This window comes from Gadus morhua, chromosome 3 (genome assembly GCF_902167405.1).
Source record: "Gadus morhua chromosome 3, gadMor3.0, whole genome shotgun sequence".
Taxonomy (NCBI): domain Eukaryota; kingdom Metazoa; phylum Chordata; class Actinopteri; order Gadiformes; family Gadidae; genus Gadus; species Gadus morhua.
Window position 1 is genome coordinate 764,724 of NC_044050.1, and position 19,872 is coordinate 784,595.

General features: G+C 43.4%; 1 protein-coding gene across 1 annotated transcript in view; it reads right to left on the reverse strand.

Annotated features, from left to right (window-relative positions):
- The window catches only part of LOC115540844 (voltage-dependent calcium channel gamma-1 subunit), a 49,327-nt gene extending 29,803 nt beyond the window's left edge, over window positions 1-19,524 (reverse strand). Inside the window, exon 1 of the mRNA XM_030352431.1 lies at window positions 18,942-19,524. Coding sequence (XP_030208291.1) covers window positions 18,942-19,179 — 238 coding nt within the window. The 5' untranslated portion in view covers window positions 19,180-19,524. The remainder of the gene's footprint in view (window positions 1-18,941) is intronic.
- Window positions 19,525-19,872: the final 348 nt, after the last annotated feature.

A 19,872-nucleotide genomic window follows, 5' to 3' on the forward strand; every position in this document is an offset into this window, starting at 1 on the left:
TGCGGTATAAGGTGATTGATTCTCTATAAGATGAATGTAAATATCTCCAAACTCCAAGTCTGGTCGAGACGTTGCCAACTTCAAAGCAATGAACACATCAGCGGGTGCTGTGTATGGATCACAAGTTCAGAGTATGTTTATTTATTTTTAATATTTGAATATTATGGTCTAAATAGTTGATTGATTGTAGTAGGACTATTGGAAATCTGCAAGGCTGCAATTCCCCTTGCTTGCCGCTGTTTGTCGCCATTTTGTCTGCGTTTGTTGCCCTCCAGGTAGCCATAGTAGTCGTGTGACTGCAAAGTATGAATATAGAAAGTCTCTCGCACAGGACTTAACAATACAAACGTTCCTTTGTATGTACTGCCATTAACATGCTGAATTTGCACAAGTAATTTCACTATTGCACTTTATGCTTCTTTTGCACACTGTTATCCTGGACGACTGCCTCTCCCAATGTAGCGATCTTGCACTGTATCTTATGTATTTTTATGTACTGGTCTCTGTTATTTGTGTTTTGATGGGGATCCATCACTAATTGTTACCTTAAACTGTAGCTTGTTGATTGTGTTGATTGTTGCTGCATCCTAATCTCCAGTATGATAATTAAATTTGACTTTGACTTGTTGCTCTGGTGTTCTTTAGCGTTTGCATTTCCAGATCATCTGCTGAGGCTCTTTTAAACTTTTACTGCTTTTCCTCTGTCATGGGCAGCTGACGTGTGATGCAGTTTACGACCAGATCTTCTAGCAGTTCTTAATCTGTTTCATCAAGATACGCACGGCTTAAAGCATCAGCAATATGGAGTTCTTTGTTTGGCTTGCATGTGACTCTGAGACTGTACTTCTGTAGCCTTAGCAGCATTCTTTGAAGTCTCATCGGTGACTGGTGGAGAGGTTTCTTGAGATACTCTTCAGTGGCTTGTGATCACTTTCAACGTCCATCACCTTGCCATAGACATATTGGGCCCTATTTTAACGGTCTGAAACGCAAGTGGGAAGCGCAAAGCGCAAGTAGCTTTGTGGGCGGTTCTACGGCGCTATCGCTATTTTACAGGCGGATAAATGACACTTGCATCGCGGCGCAAGTGTCAAAAGGGTTGGTCTGAAGCAGCCTAGTTACCCGTAGGTGTGGTTTGGGCGTAACGTCCAACAAACCAATGAGAGTGCCAGCTCCCATCCCCTTTAAGAGCCATGAGCGCATTTGAATCGGACGAGTTGATATTTTGACAGCGCGTCTGCAGTCACCGATGAGACAGATGCACATGAATTTCAAACTGCAAATGGCTCAGTTTATTGCCAAATAATATGGCCTAATTCACACATGGAATAAGGGGTTTTCTTCCACAACTTCAGAAATACTGAGTCCTCAAATAAATTTCGGCAAAGAAAACGTATATGATATAACATATGATATGCGGTAACTATTTAATGATATACGCAATACATTATAACATTGTTTCTTATCAGTATTGTATGCTATCCTAATATGCATGTGTCCCCGCGGTAATAGACATTGCCATTGATTGTAGCCTATTATGCGTTACGTGTTTAGTTTGCGTGTGTTTAAACAGAGCACACACGCGCGCCCGCCTTCATTCATTCTTTTTAACACTCACTCGCGGTAAAACAATGTTTTTCACGATCAAATACTCATCAATCCTAAAAGTTATGGGCATGTAGGCCTACACGATGTCTCTGTCAAGAAAATATGTGTTGGCTGTACGGTGTTTGCAGATGCATTGATTTAAAAGAACAACTTATTACCGCTGCATCAGCTGTTCTTTCCCAAATAATTTACCAAGAATGTGCGGCTAGGTAGATGGGAGAAGCAAAGTGTATGCGCGAGGTGCACAAGCAATCCGTAGGCCTATCCATCGCATGCGCATGTATGCATGCGCCCTTAAAATAGCATCTGAACAACGCGCCACTGACTTTAAACCAGGTATTTCCTGGTCAGTAGCGCAATGGTGTTCAGAAACGGCAAAATACCGTTTGCGCCAGAAGAACACGCCTCCTCCTTCCGCCGAACCGCCCCTTGGGGCGCATGATCAATCCCTAATTTACCGGCGAGTGGCGGTGGTGGGAAAAGAACGCTCTGCGCCAGTTGTAAACTAGCAATGACACATGCGCCAGTGACTAAGTCACTTGCGCCGGATGCAAGATAGGGCCCATTGATTTATTTCTCACAGCCATATACCATGGGGAGTATTCTTTTTTCGATTTGCATTTACCTGAGCTGACATTCAGTGAGTGCACGAGAGGGGTACGCCCCGGGTTTGCCTTGCTGCAGTATGACTGCGCATAAACCTTCTGAGCATGTGTCCACTGATAACATATCAGGCTTGTTGTTGTCATCGAAAAATTTCAAGGTAGGTCCATTTATGACGAGTCTTTTCAGTGGCTCTTATTCCAAATGCCCTTCTGTGTCTTTCTCAAACAACTTCAGTTTTTGATGAACTTTCTAGATACTGAATCATTCCCATGAATCGTTCTTGCTTGTCAGTAGGTACATTGAGAATGTTGCCTATGTATTTGATTTCCGTCATTCAGATTTTGCATTTGTTTTTGTTCAACTTGAGATCGTAATCTCTGGCACACTCCAGCAGCTTCACTAACCTGCCGTTATGTTGCTCTAGTGTGTCTCCCCATGCCAGCATATCATCGATGATGTTGACCCCCACTTAGGCCCCTCTATCATCTGAGCAACAGACCTCTTGAACACTTCTGAGGCTGAAGACATTCCAAATGGTAACTGTATGACGCGATAGCGCCCTATTGTTTTTTGCACAGCTTGGAACTTTCAGGATCAACTTCAATTTGCCAAAATCCTTGATTGGCATCCAGTACTGAAAATACGGCTCAATACTTCTTCAACGGTCAAAAGTGGATAATATTCTCTTTTCATGGCTCTGTTTAGGTCTTTCGGATCAATGAAGATGCAAAATTTCTCTGGTGTGACCACCGTCACCCATTCTGTCGGTTCTGTTTGTCTTGCGGTAACACCCATTTGTTCCATTCTGAGAGTTTTCCTTTGATGTCCAGTGAGCTGATTGTTTTTTCTGACATTATGTTGCATTCAGCACCTTTGTCCAGCTTGAATGTCCCATTCCTCCTGTTTAATTGCACATTTTCAGTCCACAATTCCTCATAGTCTTTGTTGATAGTTTGAATGCATTCCTCATAATTTACTTCAAGTGTGCCAATAAACATGTCTATGCTACAATCATCCTGATTCCTGCTCGACAATGTGCATTATCTTTACATTTTTCGGAAAATGTTATTTCTTTTTTTAACATGAGTTACACGTTTGCCATATGCTGGATAATTGTTTGCTTCATGGCTGTAGCCACATCTGATGCATGCATTCTTCTGATCATCCTTTTCAATCTTTGCATTGCCTCTTTAGCTTTGCACTGTTTTAACAGTCCGGATTTTATGTACTTCAACTTCATCATTAAATGCCTTGACTTGGCTTGACGTAATCTGACTCGCTCAACAATTGTCTTTTGCAATGTTATGTCCACCTCTCTCAGTAGTCTTCCTCTAGCTTGGTCGTTATTTATGCCACATACAATTCTGTCGCAAACTAATGAGGCATGCAAATTTCGGAACTCAGTCTTTTGCTTTACTTACTTTACTTAAATTCTTTCACCTACAGGATGCATCGATTTTCTCAGAGGATCCTTGTGCCCGCGTGAAGAATAAATGGCACGTGCATGGCAAATTCTTTCTCGCAATAGTTCGAGACTTCCGGATGTGCTTTTCCGTGTGAAGACGTGCGTGCGGAGGCTCCGTGTAAAAGTTGTCAAAAAATATTAATATCGCCATACTGTTATCAGTTTGGGGGAGTGAACGAATACTGTTTTGTTCGGGTACTAGCAAGTGCGCTTTCAGTACATTTTTAGACCGAAAAATGACGACTCGAACGAATCGAATGGGTGGAGAGAAGCAGCAGGTGGCTAGCGGCGTGGCCTCCTTAGCTAGCAGGGTCAGTGTTAGCCCATCACAAGCCGACGGCATACCTCAGTGGGCTCAGGACATGATGTCCGAGATTAAAAAAGCCAACGTTGCGGTTACGAAATACAGAGAGGAGACAAAGACTGAGATCGCAAAGTGTAAGGAAGAGATAGAAAAAGGAAGAAAAGAGATGACAACCGAGTTGGAAAAATGGACCAAAAGTTTGGAAGAGAGCACGAGAGCCCAATCTGAGTTGCTACGCGGGGAGGTGAAGCTGGTTGCTGATAAAATTAGAAGTCTGGCTGATAGGATGGACAAACGGAAAAATGAGGTAGATGAAACGTTAAATGATCAGTCCGACACCATAACCGACATGGGGACAAGACTGAAAGAAATGGAGAAGGAGATACTGAAGCTGAGGGGACGCAGTGAGGATCTCGAGGCGCGATCACGGCGCAACAACATACGTGTCGTGGGGGTAAAAGAAGGGGCCGAGGCAGGCAAAAAGCCGTCGGAGTTTATGGCGGGCTTACTGAAAGAAAAGTTGGGTCTAGCGGCGGCACCGACGCTGGGCCGTGCACACCGGGCACTCGGCGCGAGACGAGACGGGAACGGAGGCCCACCGAGAGCATTTGTAGTGAGATGTCATTACTACACAGAGAGAGAGGAGATACTGAAGAGGGCGAGGGAAATGGAGAGAACACCCGAGGGTCGGAGCGGGGGGATTCACATCTTCCCGGACTTCACCCAGGACGTAAACAGTAAGAGAGCAGCCTTCAGAGAAGCAAGAAGCCTCCTGCGGACCTGCACGGGGGTCAGATACGGGTTACGTTACCCGGCAACACTGGTGATTACGCCAGAAGGAGGACAAACGAAAAGCTTCGAGAGCCCAAAAGACGCTGTGGACTACATCAAGAAGAAATTGAGCCCCGGGTGAGACCTATAGACGGATCTGATTCTGGCTGAGTAGATACTATACATGCTTACACTGTTGAATTGGTTGGGGGATTAATGTAGGCAGGATATTGTTCACCAGTCCTGACAACATTGACAAAATATTTGGCTTCAGTGTATATTTAAAAATAAGTTATGTATACATATTTATAATCCTCATCTTTCTGCAAGCTACTGTTGTCCTCCCTCATACTACTGTTTTACTCTATTCAAGGTTTGAGGGTTGAATGTTCCCCCTTGACTATTGTTGCCTACCCTTTATGGCATTGTTTTTTGTTTTTATTTCACGGCTTTACCCTATTCAGGGCCTCATTGTGGAGAGCTCCCCCCTTTTTGTTTTTCCCATTAGGTGAATAAGTTAAAAGGGTGATGTTATACTTTTCAGACTAAGAGCGATATGCACGGAGCTACACACGGTAGGCTTGGTGTGCAGGAGATGGTGGACCGGTTGGCCACGAGAGAGCTCGCTAAAGAGCATTATATTTGAGTTAGTGTTTATATATGTTATGTGTTATGTATTGGCTGTGTCTGCGTGTGTGATGCCCCCCCCTTCCTTTCCAGACCCCCTCCTTTTAACTTTTTTGCTTTTGTTGCCAAAGGCCACAGTCTTCTGACATGGCACCAAACATGGATCCGAGCAGAATGGCCACAAAACTGATGAGCTGGAATGTAAGGGCGATCAATAATCCAGCTAAACGGAGTAAGGTATTTTCACATTTGAGAGACCAGGGAGTAGAGATAGTATATCTACAGGAGACACATTTGTTGAACAGGGACCACCTCAAGCTCTGTAGGGGGGGATTTTATCAGGTTTATCACTCGGATTTCAATAGTAAGGGTCGGGGAGTGGCCATCCTCATACACAGGAATGTACAATTTGTAGAAACAACCACTATAAAAGATAAACATGGTCGGTATGTTATTGTAGTTGGAAAATTATTCAATATGCCAGTGGTTCTGGCAAGCATATATGCACCCAATTGGGATAATGTTCAATTTTTTAAGGACCTATTCTCATTATTATCAAATTTGGATACTCATAATCTGATCCTAGGGGGAGACTTGAATTGTGTCCTAGATTCAACTCTGGACCGCTCTAGTCCAACACCCAGTATACTGAGCAAATCAGCGCAATGCATTAACTCCTTCTGTAAGGTATATGGTATATTTGATCCATGGAGATACGTAAACCCAACCTCCAGGCAGTACTCTTTTTATTCCCCACCACATCGGACGTATACTAGGATTGACTACTTCTTATTAGACAATAAACTGACCCCTATAGTAACAGGTATAGAATACTCTCAGGGATGGACTGGCCCAAAAATTTGGCCCGGGACTTTGGGATGGAGAGGCCTTTTATGATACCGCGGGAATAGCGCGCGTAGAATTTTGCCACGGTGTAAAATAATAAAAACTAGTCCTTATCCGTGGATATGCGCATTGCAACGGCATGTCAATGTTGGGATGTGCATGTGTTTAGAATATTGTGAAGATCACTGGGATATATTTTATAAGCAATCTTGTCCATGTACAAAATATTAGAAATTGCATGTGCCTAGAAAGGTAAATCAAGGCTGAAAATGATCTAAATAGTGCAAGATACAATTATTTTAGTGGAAAAAAATTGTCATACACATACACAGGGTTTGGGAGATGGGGGCGGGCCGGGGTTTGTTGTGCGTTGCTGTGGTTACTGGTGTTGAAGTGTTCCAATGGTTTATTAGCGGTGGTATCTAATAAATCGCTCTCTAATCAATACTTCATTCACTGCCTCTTCCGTGGGCATTACAATATTATGAATTGTCCTCCGACGTCTCTGGTACTTCCATAATTAGTTTAAGTCATTATTATATTGCCAAACATGCTCGCTAGTGCACCTGTCATAGCTATGCTGCTGTGTCCTGTTCCCGCCTAACCATTGGTTTCGCTGACAGGGGCGTCGCCGTCAACCTTGGCTTTTCCACGGAAAAGGTCGGTTAATTTAGCACATTTGGCTGCTTCTTGCTCTAACATTTTTTTCCTTTTCAACCTCATCTTCTGAGCGCCACCCAATTATTTTTCCTCTCCACCACGTTTTTTCCTTTTTGACATTTTCGTATTTCTGTGTAACTTCAGTGAGATCAACGAGAAGTAAGTGACACGGCCGTGTGTCAGGCTGAGCCAATCAGAAATGACAGACCGCGGAGCAGTCCAAGTTGGGAGGGGCCGTTCGGCCGCTCGCTTTGGCCGCTCGCTTTGCCCCCATACACTGTGGGGGTGCTCCCCCCTCTAAATTGACAGTAATACATCGGCCCCGTTTCACCGTCAGGCAAGAGCTCCGTTTCGCGCTGTAAGTAAATATCCGGCAGCAGGCCACCCCAAATCACAGCTTACTTAACTTTTTCATTTTTTTTTACATCTTTTACAACAAAGAAATATATATAAATATATATTAATAAAAAAAATGATAATAATCTAAAAGAATTACGGCCGGACGGCTCGGCCTGAAATCGTCCGGCCGTTCGGGAAATCTCCCGAACCTCCCGATGGCCAGTCCGCCCCTGAATACTCTGGTATAGTAATATCTGATCACAGCCCAGTCATATTGAAACTTCACTTTCCAGAAAACACGCCACCTCAGAGAATGTGGCGCCTTAATAACAGGCTATTGGCAGATGATAATTTTACCAAATTTATAAACTCGCAAATAGTTTTTTTCTTAGAGCTTAATGACAACCCCGACGTAAGCAGTGCCATTTTGTGGGAATCCTTAAAAGCTTATATTCGAGGACAAATAATTTCATACAATGCTGGTGAGAGGAAAAGAAAGATGAAACGTACCACAGAATTAACAAAGGCAATAAAAGAAGTTGACCTGGCAAATTCTAGGGCTCCCTCTGAGGAGCTACACAAAAAACGTATTTTGTTCCAAACTGAGTATGATATCTTTATAAATCAGCGTGAGGAGGATCTATATCTTAGGTCGAGACAGGATTTCTATGAACATGGTGAGCGTGCAGGTAAGCTCCTCAGCCACCAGCTGAAGCAGTCAGCAGCCGCTGGTATGATAGTGGAGATAGGGGATAACCTGGGGAATAAGATTATAGATCAGAAAGGTATTAACAACCAATTTAAGTCTTTTTATAAGGATCTTTATACTTCGGAAGTGAATGACAGGGGGCGAGTGAAAGATTTTTTTGAAAATCTGGAAATGCCATCCTTAGAGAGGGCAGATAGGGATAGATTAGAGGGTCCCCTGACTGCAAGGTAGATAGAGAATGCGATTCGAAACATGAAGACAGGCAAAGCGCCGGGCCCTGATGGGTTCCCGAGTGAATTTTATAAAACATTTGCCTCTAAACTGATACCCCTGCTCTGCAGAGTATATGAGGAGGTCATTGACAGAAAAACTTTACCTCAAACAATGTCACAGGCTATGATCTCTGTGCTCCTTAAGAAAAATAAAGATCCACTTAAGTGTGGATCATACCGCCCGGTGAGTCTACTTGGATGTGATTATAAGATATTGACCAAGGTACTGGCAGCTAGGATTGGGCCTGTTATAAGTAAGATAATACATCCTGACCAGACAGGGTTTGTTGCTGGCAGACAACTTTCCAGTAATCTTCGTCGCCTTTTTAATGTGATATACACGGCCGAGGATAACATTGAGCCCGAGATTGTGATATCCTTAGATGCCCACAAAGCCTTTGATAGAATAGAGTATCTCTATTTGTTCACGGCCCTTGAGAGATTCGGATTTGGTCCTAATTTTCGTTTGTGGATTGAGATAATATGTGCGAACCCCCAGGCTATGGTAAGAACAAATAGTATAATATCTGATCCTTTTCCTCTGTTTCGGGGAACAAGACAGGGGTGCCCCTTGTCACCCCTGCTCTTTGATGTGGCAATTGAGCCCCTTGCAATAATGCTGATGAATGCTGCTGGACTGGGGGGAATACGCAGGGGGATGCAAAACCATAAACTTTCTCTATACGCTGACGACCTCCTCCTTTTCCTGTCGAACCCTGTCACAAGCATCCCGGTGGCTCTGGATATTATCGAAAACTTTGGGAGGGTTTCGGGTTATAAAATTAACCTAGAAAAAAGTGTTATTTTCCCAATTAATAAACAGGCGAGGGGACTATCATTCCAGGCCTATCCTTTTACAACAAACAAAGATAAATTCACCTATTTAGGTGTTACTGTAACAAGTAAATACAAAGACTTATTTAATCATAACTTTAAAGTAACATTGGACAAGGCAAAATTAGATATGGAAAGGTGGTCATCTCTCCCAATATCATTAGCAGGGAAGATAAATTCTGTTAAAATGACTGTAATGCCACGGTTCCTGTTTTTATTCCAGGCAATACCAATTTTCATTCCTAAATCTTTTTTTAAAGAACTGAATAAATGTACATCTACCTTTATTTGGAAAAAAACAGTCCCCCTGATAAGAAGAGAGTTCCTAGAGAGGCAGAGAGAAGAGGGCGGCCTGGCCCTACCAAATTATATGCATTATTATTGGGCTGCTAACCTACATAAGCTGTTGTTTTGGGTCTCACAGTTAAATGATGATGAAACCCCAGTGTGGGTACATATGGAAAGATATGCATCTAGCCCGGTATCCCTACGCTCCCTGGTCTGTGCTCCTCTGCCCTTAAGCAAACACCTTTACACAAACAACCCTGTTGTGCGTGACTCTATCAAAATCTGGGTCCAATTCAGAACTCATTTTAAAAACAGAAACGCCCTCCTGTCTGCTCCCGTTTATGGCAATCACTTGTTTTCTCCGGCCCTTGGGGGAGCAGCGTTTAGGGAATGTTATAGAGCTGGGCTGGAATGTGTTAAAAATCTGTTTAAAGATTGTGTATTTATGTCTGCTGCTCAGCTGGAGAAGGAATATGGAATCCCCTTAAGGACTAACTACTTCAGATACTTTCAGATTCGAGATTTTGTGAGAAAGACATTCTCCTCATCCCTTGAATTACCACAGAGTGGGTTGATAGATGGGCTATTGGACATGGACCCGACTCTTAAAGGGACAGTTTCTATGCTTTATGTGAATATCCAGAGGGTGGCTTCCCCATCCCTTGATTACATAAAAAGGAAATGGGAGGAAGAATTAGAATTGGACATATCGGACGATGAATGGAGATGGGCAGTAAGAACTAATACATTCTTCTTCTATTTGTGTTAGACATGGATTAATACAGTTTAAGGTGTTACACAGACTTCATTTCACGAGGGACAAACTGGCAAGAATTTACCAGGGAGCTGATCCGACTTGCCCTAGATGTAAACAGGTGCCAGCCAACATATGCCATATGTTCTGGTCTTGTCCCAGGCTCAAAGAGTTTTGGACCAAAATTTTTGAAACCTTCTCATCCATCTATGACAAAAATATAGAGCCCGGTCCTCTGGCAGCCATTTTTGGTGTGGCACCAGGGGAAACTCAATTAACTATTGCTCATAGGAAAGCAATAGCATTCTCTTCATTGTTGGCCAGGAGACTGATCTTATTTAACTGGATAAAGGCAGCACCGCCAACACACAAACGGTGGGTAGAGGAGGTGATGGCACACCTAAAATTAGAACATCTTAGATTTACTTTGCAGGGCAACACTAAGAGATATTCTAAGGTCTGGCAGCCTTTTATTTCCTATTTTGAACGTGAGTTTTCATCTGCTCCAACATAATTGGCAGCTTCTGAACCCCCCCCCCCCCCTCCCCCTTTTTATTTTTATTTTTATTTTTAATTATTATTATTATTGTTGTCATTTCTACTTATGTATTTATTTTTAACCCGAGAGTGTCTGGACTACACGGGTGGTGGGTATGTCTGATGTCTAGTAGTAGGATCTGTCTTGTTATTGTTCTGTCTGTGTACTGTACTGTACTTGTGATGTATGTTTTGAGTCCTACTATTTTGTTTTGTATGAGATGTCTGATGTTTGAATATGAAAATCAATAAAAACACTTTGATTATTATTTCTCGCAATAGTTCTGGAACTTTTTCTTTAACGGCGCAAATTTATCTTCCTCTTCTTCTTCCTTTTACTGCTTCTTCGCCAGCAACATGCAAGAATACAGCACACTGAAAAGGCTCTGTCTTCTCATCTATCCTGCTATCTACACAGTAATGTTCGAAGCGTTGAATCCAACTTTTCAAGTTTTCAGAGTATGGTATGCATTCTACTGAAAGGCTCGCTCTCTTTCTTCCCTTATGCAGTCACGCTCTCACTGTCTCTCTCTCCCGTCTTTCATGTGGAACGGTGGTTTGCTAAGTGCATCTCCTGCCTGTGCAGGGATGTATAGAGGGCTTGATAGACCATATCTCCCCATGGAAGCACGACCACACGTCACAGTCAGTTGTCAGGACTCAGAACTGGGCAGATTTCTCTGTCGTGAATGCACTTCAGCGGTTTCAGGAGTATTTCCGGGTCTTTTTGGTCTACTAGTTTCCTATTTCTACATTCACACTGTGAAAGATTCTTCAGAACGACAATGACGATTATTTCATCACTATATTATGTATAGATTATATATTCTATATAGAATATATAATCTTTATATAATATATAGGCCTATATTATATTATTATTTTGTATTATTATTGTGTATTACTGTGGGGTATTCCACAAAGCCGGTTTTATCACATAACCGGGTAAGTTAACCCAGGGTTTGCGGTAACCCTAGGTTTTCCATTCCAAAATGAACACGGTATGTTAGTTACTATACTCTGAATCAAACCTGGTCGGAGCAGGTTTTGCGCAGGTTAGGTTTGAAACATAACCCGGATTTGGGTATTTAAACCCGCGTTCACCGCAGATTTCATGTGTTCACAATGGCATGACCTTTTGATGAGAGGCCTGCTGATATCGGAGCGCAAATTATAGGCTACGTGCAATCCACCGGGAGCGATTAATAAAAACAAGGCTCGACATCTTGGCATATCAGATGACTTTTTGCTGGAGAGATATAGATTCTCGGGCAAATCTTTAATATATTTAAATAGCCTTCTCCAGCCTTACATAGCCAACACTACCAATCAAGGACCTGGCCTCAGTTCACTCCATACTATTTGCGTAGCCCTCCGTTTTTTGCAAATGGTAGTTTTATCTATAATGTTGGAGATGCTGAGCAAATCTCAATCCTTTCAGATGACCCATCCACGTCCGGACCAAGATTTTCATCTGCCTCCTATCATACAAAGAGCACTATTGGCTGAGTACAATGCCGAGAGGCGCTTACAACAGAAAGTATAAAATAGTCCTAACGGACTTCCACTGGAGAATGTTCGATCGTAGCCGGCAGCTTCATTACAAGCACTAATCCATCTTGATCTGTGAAGTTGATGAATTGTCACTTTTAGGTTTTCTACCCAGTTACCAAAAAAAAAACATTTGGAACATATGCACTGTGGCACGCACACGGTTTGCATGTGTTACTTCGAAGGAAAACAAAATCTAAAATACAAGAAAACACACAAACCTAAATTCAACCAGTGGGGTACCCTCACATGGCCCCTGACTCTCTGAGGATACCTCCAGGTACCCCCCCTCCATGCCAGGGCGCCCTGAATTTATGTTTATTAACAGCTCCTCCACCGGGGTCATGAAAATTTGAGGGCCCGATCCAGTCTGCCGACTGTCGGCCTTTTCACGATTGGCTTAAAAAAATGGCTTATTTAAATTTATACCAATACGATGGTGGGAAAAGCTTAACAGTTTGTATGTTTTTATACTTCATTTTTACTTGATCCGCTGACCGCTTGGGAGCCATCGGAATACATATTTTTTTAGAAGAAAAGGGTTATGTGGTAGGAACGTTAAGAATGCTTAACTGGGATATTTATAGATTCATGGCTCAAATATTAAGGATCATGCTTTTGACGTGTAACTAACGCATTTACGCGGTCAGCGATCCGCTGCCTTGCTTTGGTTCTCCGGGTTGCAGAGGCTTTAGCGTTCCCTTTTCTTGTGATAATGTCCTTCTCCTCGCCACAGCTCTCCAGGTGAACCTGGAGTTCCATTTCATTGAAATAAGCGGCCCGTTTCGCCATTTCGATCAGGGTTTCCATGATCCATACATCACGTCTTTATAGGTTTGGCGTGGACGCGCACAACCCTGTGTTAACCAATCCCGAGTTGATTGAACTAACCCGTGCGGTGGAACCGCACGGGTTAGTTCCACAGCTCTGGTTTAGTTGGCATGTGTTTGTGCTTATGTGTTTGTTGGATTACATAGGATCACAAATTGTACTGGTGTCCTTCTGTCCATTTGCGAGCGGTAGTCTGCCCTTACCACAGCTCCCTATTGGGCACTCAGAGATCTCATGAGAAACAAATTTAATTGTGAATAAGGGCCTTGCCAGCTTAAATTGATATTGTGATGTTGTTTAATGTCAACACATGGCATGTCCTAACCAGGGCACGGTGATTTCCACGGTAACTTATAGACGTGTGAAATCCCTGCTGGTTTCACAGAGCTGCCCATCCCTGAGGGGGCATGCTGTAATCTTGTCGAATATCTAGCCAACACTGCACTTTAACCAATAACCATGTAGGCCAAGACTGAGACCAGTTAAATAAGGCCATTTGCCTTATTTAACTGGCATCTTTATTAACAGCCAGCTGTCCATCAAGATGTGTAGAGTTACCGGGACTGGAAGCCTGCTTGGTTATACCCATGCTGGAATTTTGACAAACACAATAAGTCTTACAACCAATATGTCGCTTTTGGGATAATACTTAAAACCCCTAAACCCATTGGACTAAGTACCAGCAGTCTGAGTTCCTGCCCCCAGAGGACCGCTGGGGACGGCATGGGACGTAGGGAGCTATGCCCGCATGTACAGGTGCTGCTGTCAATCACTGAGTGCTCAGACTACTGCCAGCACTTGACCCGGGCAGCTGAAACCAGACAGCTGGGTATTTCAACAGCCTATATATAACCTTGGGGCCTTAGCTGCACTGCACACACAGAAGAAGAAGAAGAAGAAGAAGAAGAGGAAGAGGAAGAAGAAGAAAAAAATAAAGGCCCTGCATTTTTTTTTATGGTAGATCTGGGTACTGGTTGTGATACATAGCTATGTTTTTAGGATATTTATATAGTTCTGGGAGGTTCCTGCAATGTATACAAACTCATTAAGCCGGAGTTACGTCAAACAAAAGTAGCACATGTTAAACTCCAGTAAGACATGTTAAACCAGAGACATGCTCAACTACAGTAGGACATGTCTAACCAGAGACATCCTAAACTGGAGTAGGACATTGAACCAGAGAAATGCTAAACTACAGTAGGACATGTCTAACCAGAGACATAATAAATTGGAGTAGGACATCGAACCAGAGAAATGCTAAACTACAGTAGGACATGTTAAACCAAAGATATACTTAACTACAGTAGGACATGTTAAACCAGAGACATGTTAAACTAGAGTAGGACATGTTAAACCAGTGTTTTGTAAGGACATGTTAAACCAGAGACATCCTAAACTGGAGTAGGACATTAAACCAGAGACATGCTAAACTGCAGTAGGACATGTTAAACCAGAGAAATGTTAAACTAGAGTAGGACATGTTAAACCACAAATATAGCAAACCAGAGTAGGACATGTTTTACTAAAGGGGGACGTGTTAAACCAGAGACATAGTAAATCATAGTAGGGCATGTTAAGTTAAGTTATCCTTTATTGTCCCTTTTTTGGGGAAATCCCTTTTTTGAGGAGTGACCTTCTCAGAGGTCCACACACATGGGGGCACACCGGAGCAGATGGGGGTTTCAGATGCCTTGCTCAAGGGCACCTCATCCGTGGATGAAGATGTAGGAGAGTGCTCCACAACTACTCTCCCATCCACATTTTTGCCTACCGTTTGGGTTTGACATTTGACATTTGAACCGGCCACCATCCGGTTACCAGTTGGACTCCCAACCAGTAGGCCACGGATGGACATGTTAAACTGGAGACATAGTAAATCATTGAAGGACATGTTGAACTACAGTGGGACATGTTAAACCAGAGACATAGTACATCAGGAGCCGTATTCACAAAGCATTTTATCTTACCACTAGCAGTGCTCCTAACTCGTGCTAAAACATTTTACGTAGGAGCTTTTTCTTAAAAGTTATTCACAAAGCCGCTGAGACCTGCTCTTACTAAGGATGAATCACTAAGAGGGACGCGCCGTTGCTATGGATTACGTCGATTCTCGTGCACGAGTTTAGAAGCGGTCAGTGAGGTGATTGGTTGTTCAGACGAGCCCACTAAATCACTGAAAAACAAGAAAATAGCCTAGGCTAGAAATGAATTCCTATTAAGTAGTTATAGTGCAGTTAGCAGAATACACGTATGATGACAAGTTTGTGCAGACGACGATAATGGCGTTGTAGCCTGCACGTTCAAGAGCGAGAGGGAGAAAGCAAACAATAAAAGTACGTAAAATTGAAAAATTGAAAGAAAATAAATGTTATGAACTACACAAATGTGTGTTGACTGATTTGTGCCAAGGTGTTTACCTAAAATGTGTATTCACAAAGTGATCCCTAAATGCCAGTCCACTCGGTTCCACACAGCCAAATTCATTGTCATGTTGATCGCCATCATCATCATCATCATCATCATCGTGGTCATCGTCCTCTTCATCGTCATCATCATCGTCTGGCTGTGGAATGTTCCTCCGCTTGCAGAGGTTGTGTAGAATGGCACATACAGTGATGACTATGCCTGCCCTCTCTGGGGTGAGCCATATTTCGCCGTGGAGGACATGAAACCGACGTTTCATCTGCCCAATTCCTCTCTCCACAACATTTTGTGTATGTTTGTGTGCTCTAACATATATGGAGGTAAACAATAATAAATGTGGATTCAACAAATAAAAGGCTACAAAGAGCCAATACGATGTGTTTTACGCATAGGACTAAGCGTAATCTGCGTAATCACTTACATGTTATACTTTAACGCTTCTCCCGGTTGTGGATTGAGGTAGGGTGTCAAGAGCCACATCTTGCAGGGATAGCCACTGTTACCCAGCAAGTGACACCCAACAGGTACATGGTGCCTCTCAAAAAGCTGCCTCAGGCCGCTCTCCATTAAAATGCACAAATCATTGGTAGCTCCAGGCCACTTTGCAACAACATCCAGTAGGCTATGTTAAAATTTGCATCAAAAACAACCTGCGTGTTGATGGAATGCACTTTCTTCCTATTGACGAACATGTCCTCATCTTTTGATGGCGCAATTATTTTTATGTGCGTCCCGTCAATAGCACCGACCACACCGGGGTTACCTGCAATTGCCATGAAGTTGGCTTTGATCCTGTGTAATTGTTCAATGTCCTAAGGAAACCGGATAAACTGTTGGATGATATGTGGTCTAGAGAGCGCGTTGATAGTTTGGTTTAAGGCACGGCTGACTGATAGTTGCGATATTCCTAAGTCGTCGGCATTGCAAAGTTGCATTTTCCCTGTTGCTAAATAACGTAATGTTGCCAAACATTTTATTTCGGGACTAATCTGATTATTCCTGTTAGTCGGGGATGTTATTGCATCCCGCACTAACTCCACAACAAGTTTAATACCCTCACGATTTAGCCTATATCTCTTCATTAACTCAGTCTTCCATTGTCTCCAAAACATTTCGTCTCGCAGCCATTTTACGATTCTTTGTGAATAGGTCTTACTGAGTTAGGAGTCCTCTTGAGGACTTTTAAGCTCTCCTAGACTTAGGTGCTACTTTTAGGCCTAAAATACTTTGTGAATTGCTTTTGGTGAAAAAAGTTAGGAGTCCTAAATTTAAGAGCGACACGCCCATTATTTTTAGGAGTTACTCCTAAATTCGCTAGTTAGGACCTACTTTTAGCCCTAAGATCCTTTGTGAATACGACCCCAGAGCAGGAAATGTAAAACTAGAGTGACATGCATTGACGAAGGCAGAATAACCTCAATGAGGGACAAGGGAATAAGTAATTGCTGCAGTCCTTACGGCCTCTAGGTTCTGTCAGGAGTAAAATGGTTGAAGACACAAATGTGAAGTGAGGCAATTTCTTCCAGATGATGGTCTCCTTACTGGAAGTAGGCCCTGTGTTGGATCATATCCTGACACAGCTCTTAAGACCTGGGAGTATAATATACATCACTTGTTCCTCACCAAATACAGATATCCAGACAGGAAACCCCCCCCATGGCTAAATGAAATGACTCATCCAATTGATGACCTACATCGAAATAAAAACTGAAAGGGACATAATCGATTTTTAAAGGGAAGCTTACTTTATCCTACTTGTTTGAGTTAGTGGTTGCAGCACACTGTGAAACTGGGAGCCTAGGCCACTTATATTGGCAAATAATCTTAATTGAATTGAAACCATTAACAAAGTCTCAGTATAACCAATGAAACAATTCTCGCTCCGATGCCAATGCGGAAAAATTTAGAACACACTAAACCAATAGAAGCTGAGCAAGCTGATAATGAATGCCAATTTAATTAAGTTAGGTCTCATCTCAGTGATATAAATAGATGATGATTAGAACAAATTAGCTAATCCTTTATTAATCCCACAGTGGGGAAATATGTAGTATTGTATGTGTTTGTTACACATACTGTGTGTGTTACAATATGTGTTTGTGTTTTTTTGGCAGGTTATTCGTAGCAGTGTTCACAGCAATGGCCCGACCACTTATTCACATTCTATTTGGTATAAACTAATGGTCTTCTATGCAAATCTTTAATAAGATGGATGGTTTTCCACAGGCTCCACGACAGGCGTCTAGACTGGAATCAAATAAGGCTGTTAAAGAGCTCCACCTGTTTGAGCACATGAGCCCCATGTGAGAACCACTCTCAATCCTACGCCTCATACTGGAGGGCTTAATGAGATCATCCCATGCATTCAGCAAATGCATGCCATGCCTGCGAGACGGAACCCCCTTTTATGGCTGTCTATCTGTTTGAGGAATGGCCTTACCATCAACAATGGCATCTTTTGGAGTCTTCAGACTCCACAGAAGGCTTGGCCAGACCGACAATGAGCCCATGAGCTTTACGTTGCTGTTTAGCTTTCTGAAACAGCTTTTCAGGTGAATTTTTTCATTGGTACACAAGGGGCACAACTGGGGTAATCCGAACATGGTTGTACTGTAATGTTCAGAAGCAAGTTTCACTAGCAGTCAGTTGTGTGATTATATCAATGGATCCGTTACATCTTAACTTTTGTTAGAAGAACAAAGGCCAGAGGAAATGAATTGAAGACCTCCCCCACTGTGGTATTTGACCCTTGCCCCCCCCCCCCCCCCCTTCACTTCACTGGGCTCCCCAACGACGAGGGAACAGGCCGATTTTCATTTTTTCTTGAACAAGAATTTCAAAGCCTTGCAGGTGGTGAAGGCTGACAGAGCTTTCCTTGAGTGCAATTATGGGGATGGCTGGTCTAACCAACCTCCAATAGTCCAGGCACCACACCCAGCCAGAGTAGAATCAGTTTGCTGCTTAAACCAGCCATCGTCCACACACACTCCACAAAAACAACAACAACAAAACAATAGTTAAAAGTGTGGAAGGGAAGCCACTTTAGTGAACCTTGAACCCTGCATGTATGGATACAGCCAACAGAAACTAAGGAAGCTCATGGCTCAATGGCAGTAGTCCCAGTTTTCATTGAATACACTTTCTTTATTAGGGAGGGGAACTGGAACCCCAGGGCAGTGCCATTCAGAGCAGGACGCTCCTCAGCACAGTCATCAATACAAGTCAAAACATGCAGATTATGGCTTTGAATGATTTTCAAGCCTATTCGAGTTCTAAACGTGAGCACTCTGAAAGCAAACCTGTTTCCTGTTTGGTTTTCAGACTTGATTACACACTAATGTGTCTTCTTCTAAGACACTGACACGGTCATATGACCTGATGCTAGACCATTCGCTCTATTCTTAGATGCTGGCTTCCTAATGCACAAAGAACGGCCATCTTTCCAAAGACACAGTCCGTCCTGTGCTCGATGTTTCCCAACCGCCGTATGCATGCGTCCAAGCATTCCTCCTTACCTCCCGGCAGGCTTATGGGGCCACAGCCATGGCCCTCGATGTAGTTCTCGGGGCCGATGTAGATGTTCTTCTTGCACAGCCGCCACAGGCCAAAGTGGGCGGCCTCGCACGTCTCGTTTACCTTCTCCATGCGGGGGCTCAGCACAGCCCAGTGGTCGGTCACCACCGCCACAAACATGCAGGCCATGCCAACCATCAGCACCCCGATGGCCACCTTGATCTTGGTGCGCTTGTGCATGGTTCCGTAACGTATTGACCGCCTTTGCTTTGGCTCCTTGTTCTCCCAAGTGGGAACAAAGATGGCGGTAGGCACAGTTCAAGAGTCGTGTCTTTGTGGAGGGGTTAAATAGTGTCCCGGAGTCCTCTTCTGTCCTGAGTGGGTGTGGCTGACCTCAACACCCACAGAGTCTGAAACTCTTTCTTCCTATTACTTACACTGTCCTCTCTGCCTGCACTGCAACTCTGATGGGTGTGTTTGTGTGTTTGGTTTGAGAGGAGAGGTGTCCAGAGCGAGCTGCCTATTCACTGCTGCTGTAGGGCCCAGGGGCCCCCGTTCTACCCTCCCAGCTGCTGGATTCAATCAGGAGATCCGATCTGACCACACAGCCAACTGACTGGAGGGTTGGGAGGTGGGGGTCTGGCGTTGGCTTGGGTGGTAGCAGGTGTGTGTGTGTGTGTGTGTGTGTGTGTGTGTGTGTGTGTGTGTGTGTGTGTGTGTGTGTGTGTGTGTGTGTGTGTGTGTGTGCGTGTGAGAAAAACTCTCATAAAGCATGGATGGATGTATCATTCCCCAAATTCAATTCCGGTGGCTAATTCCTCACTCAAACGTGTTTCTTTATGGGTTCGACTTTCTGAAAGTGGGAATCTCCAACTTCATTGGAACTGAGCCACACATATTTCGGCTAATGCTGCCCGGTCTGTATTTCCTCTG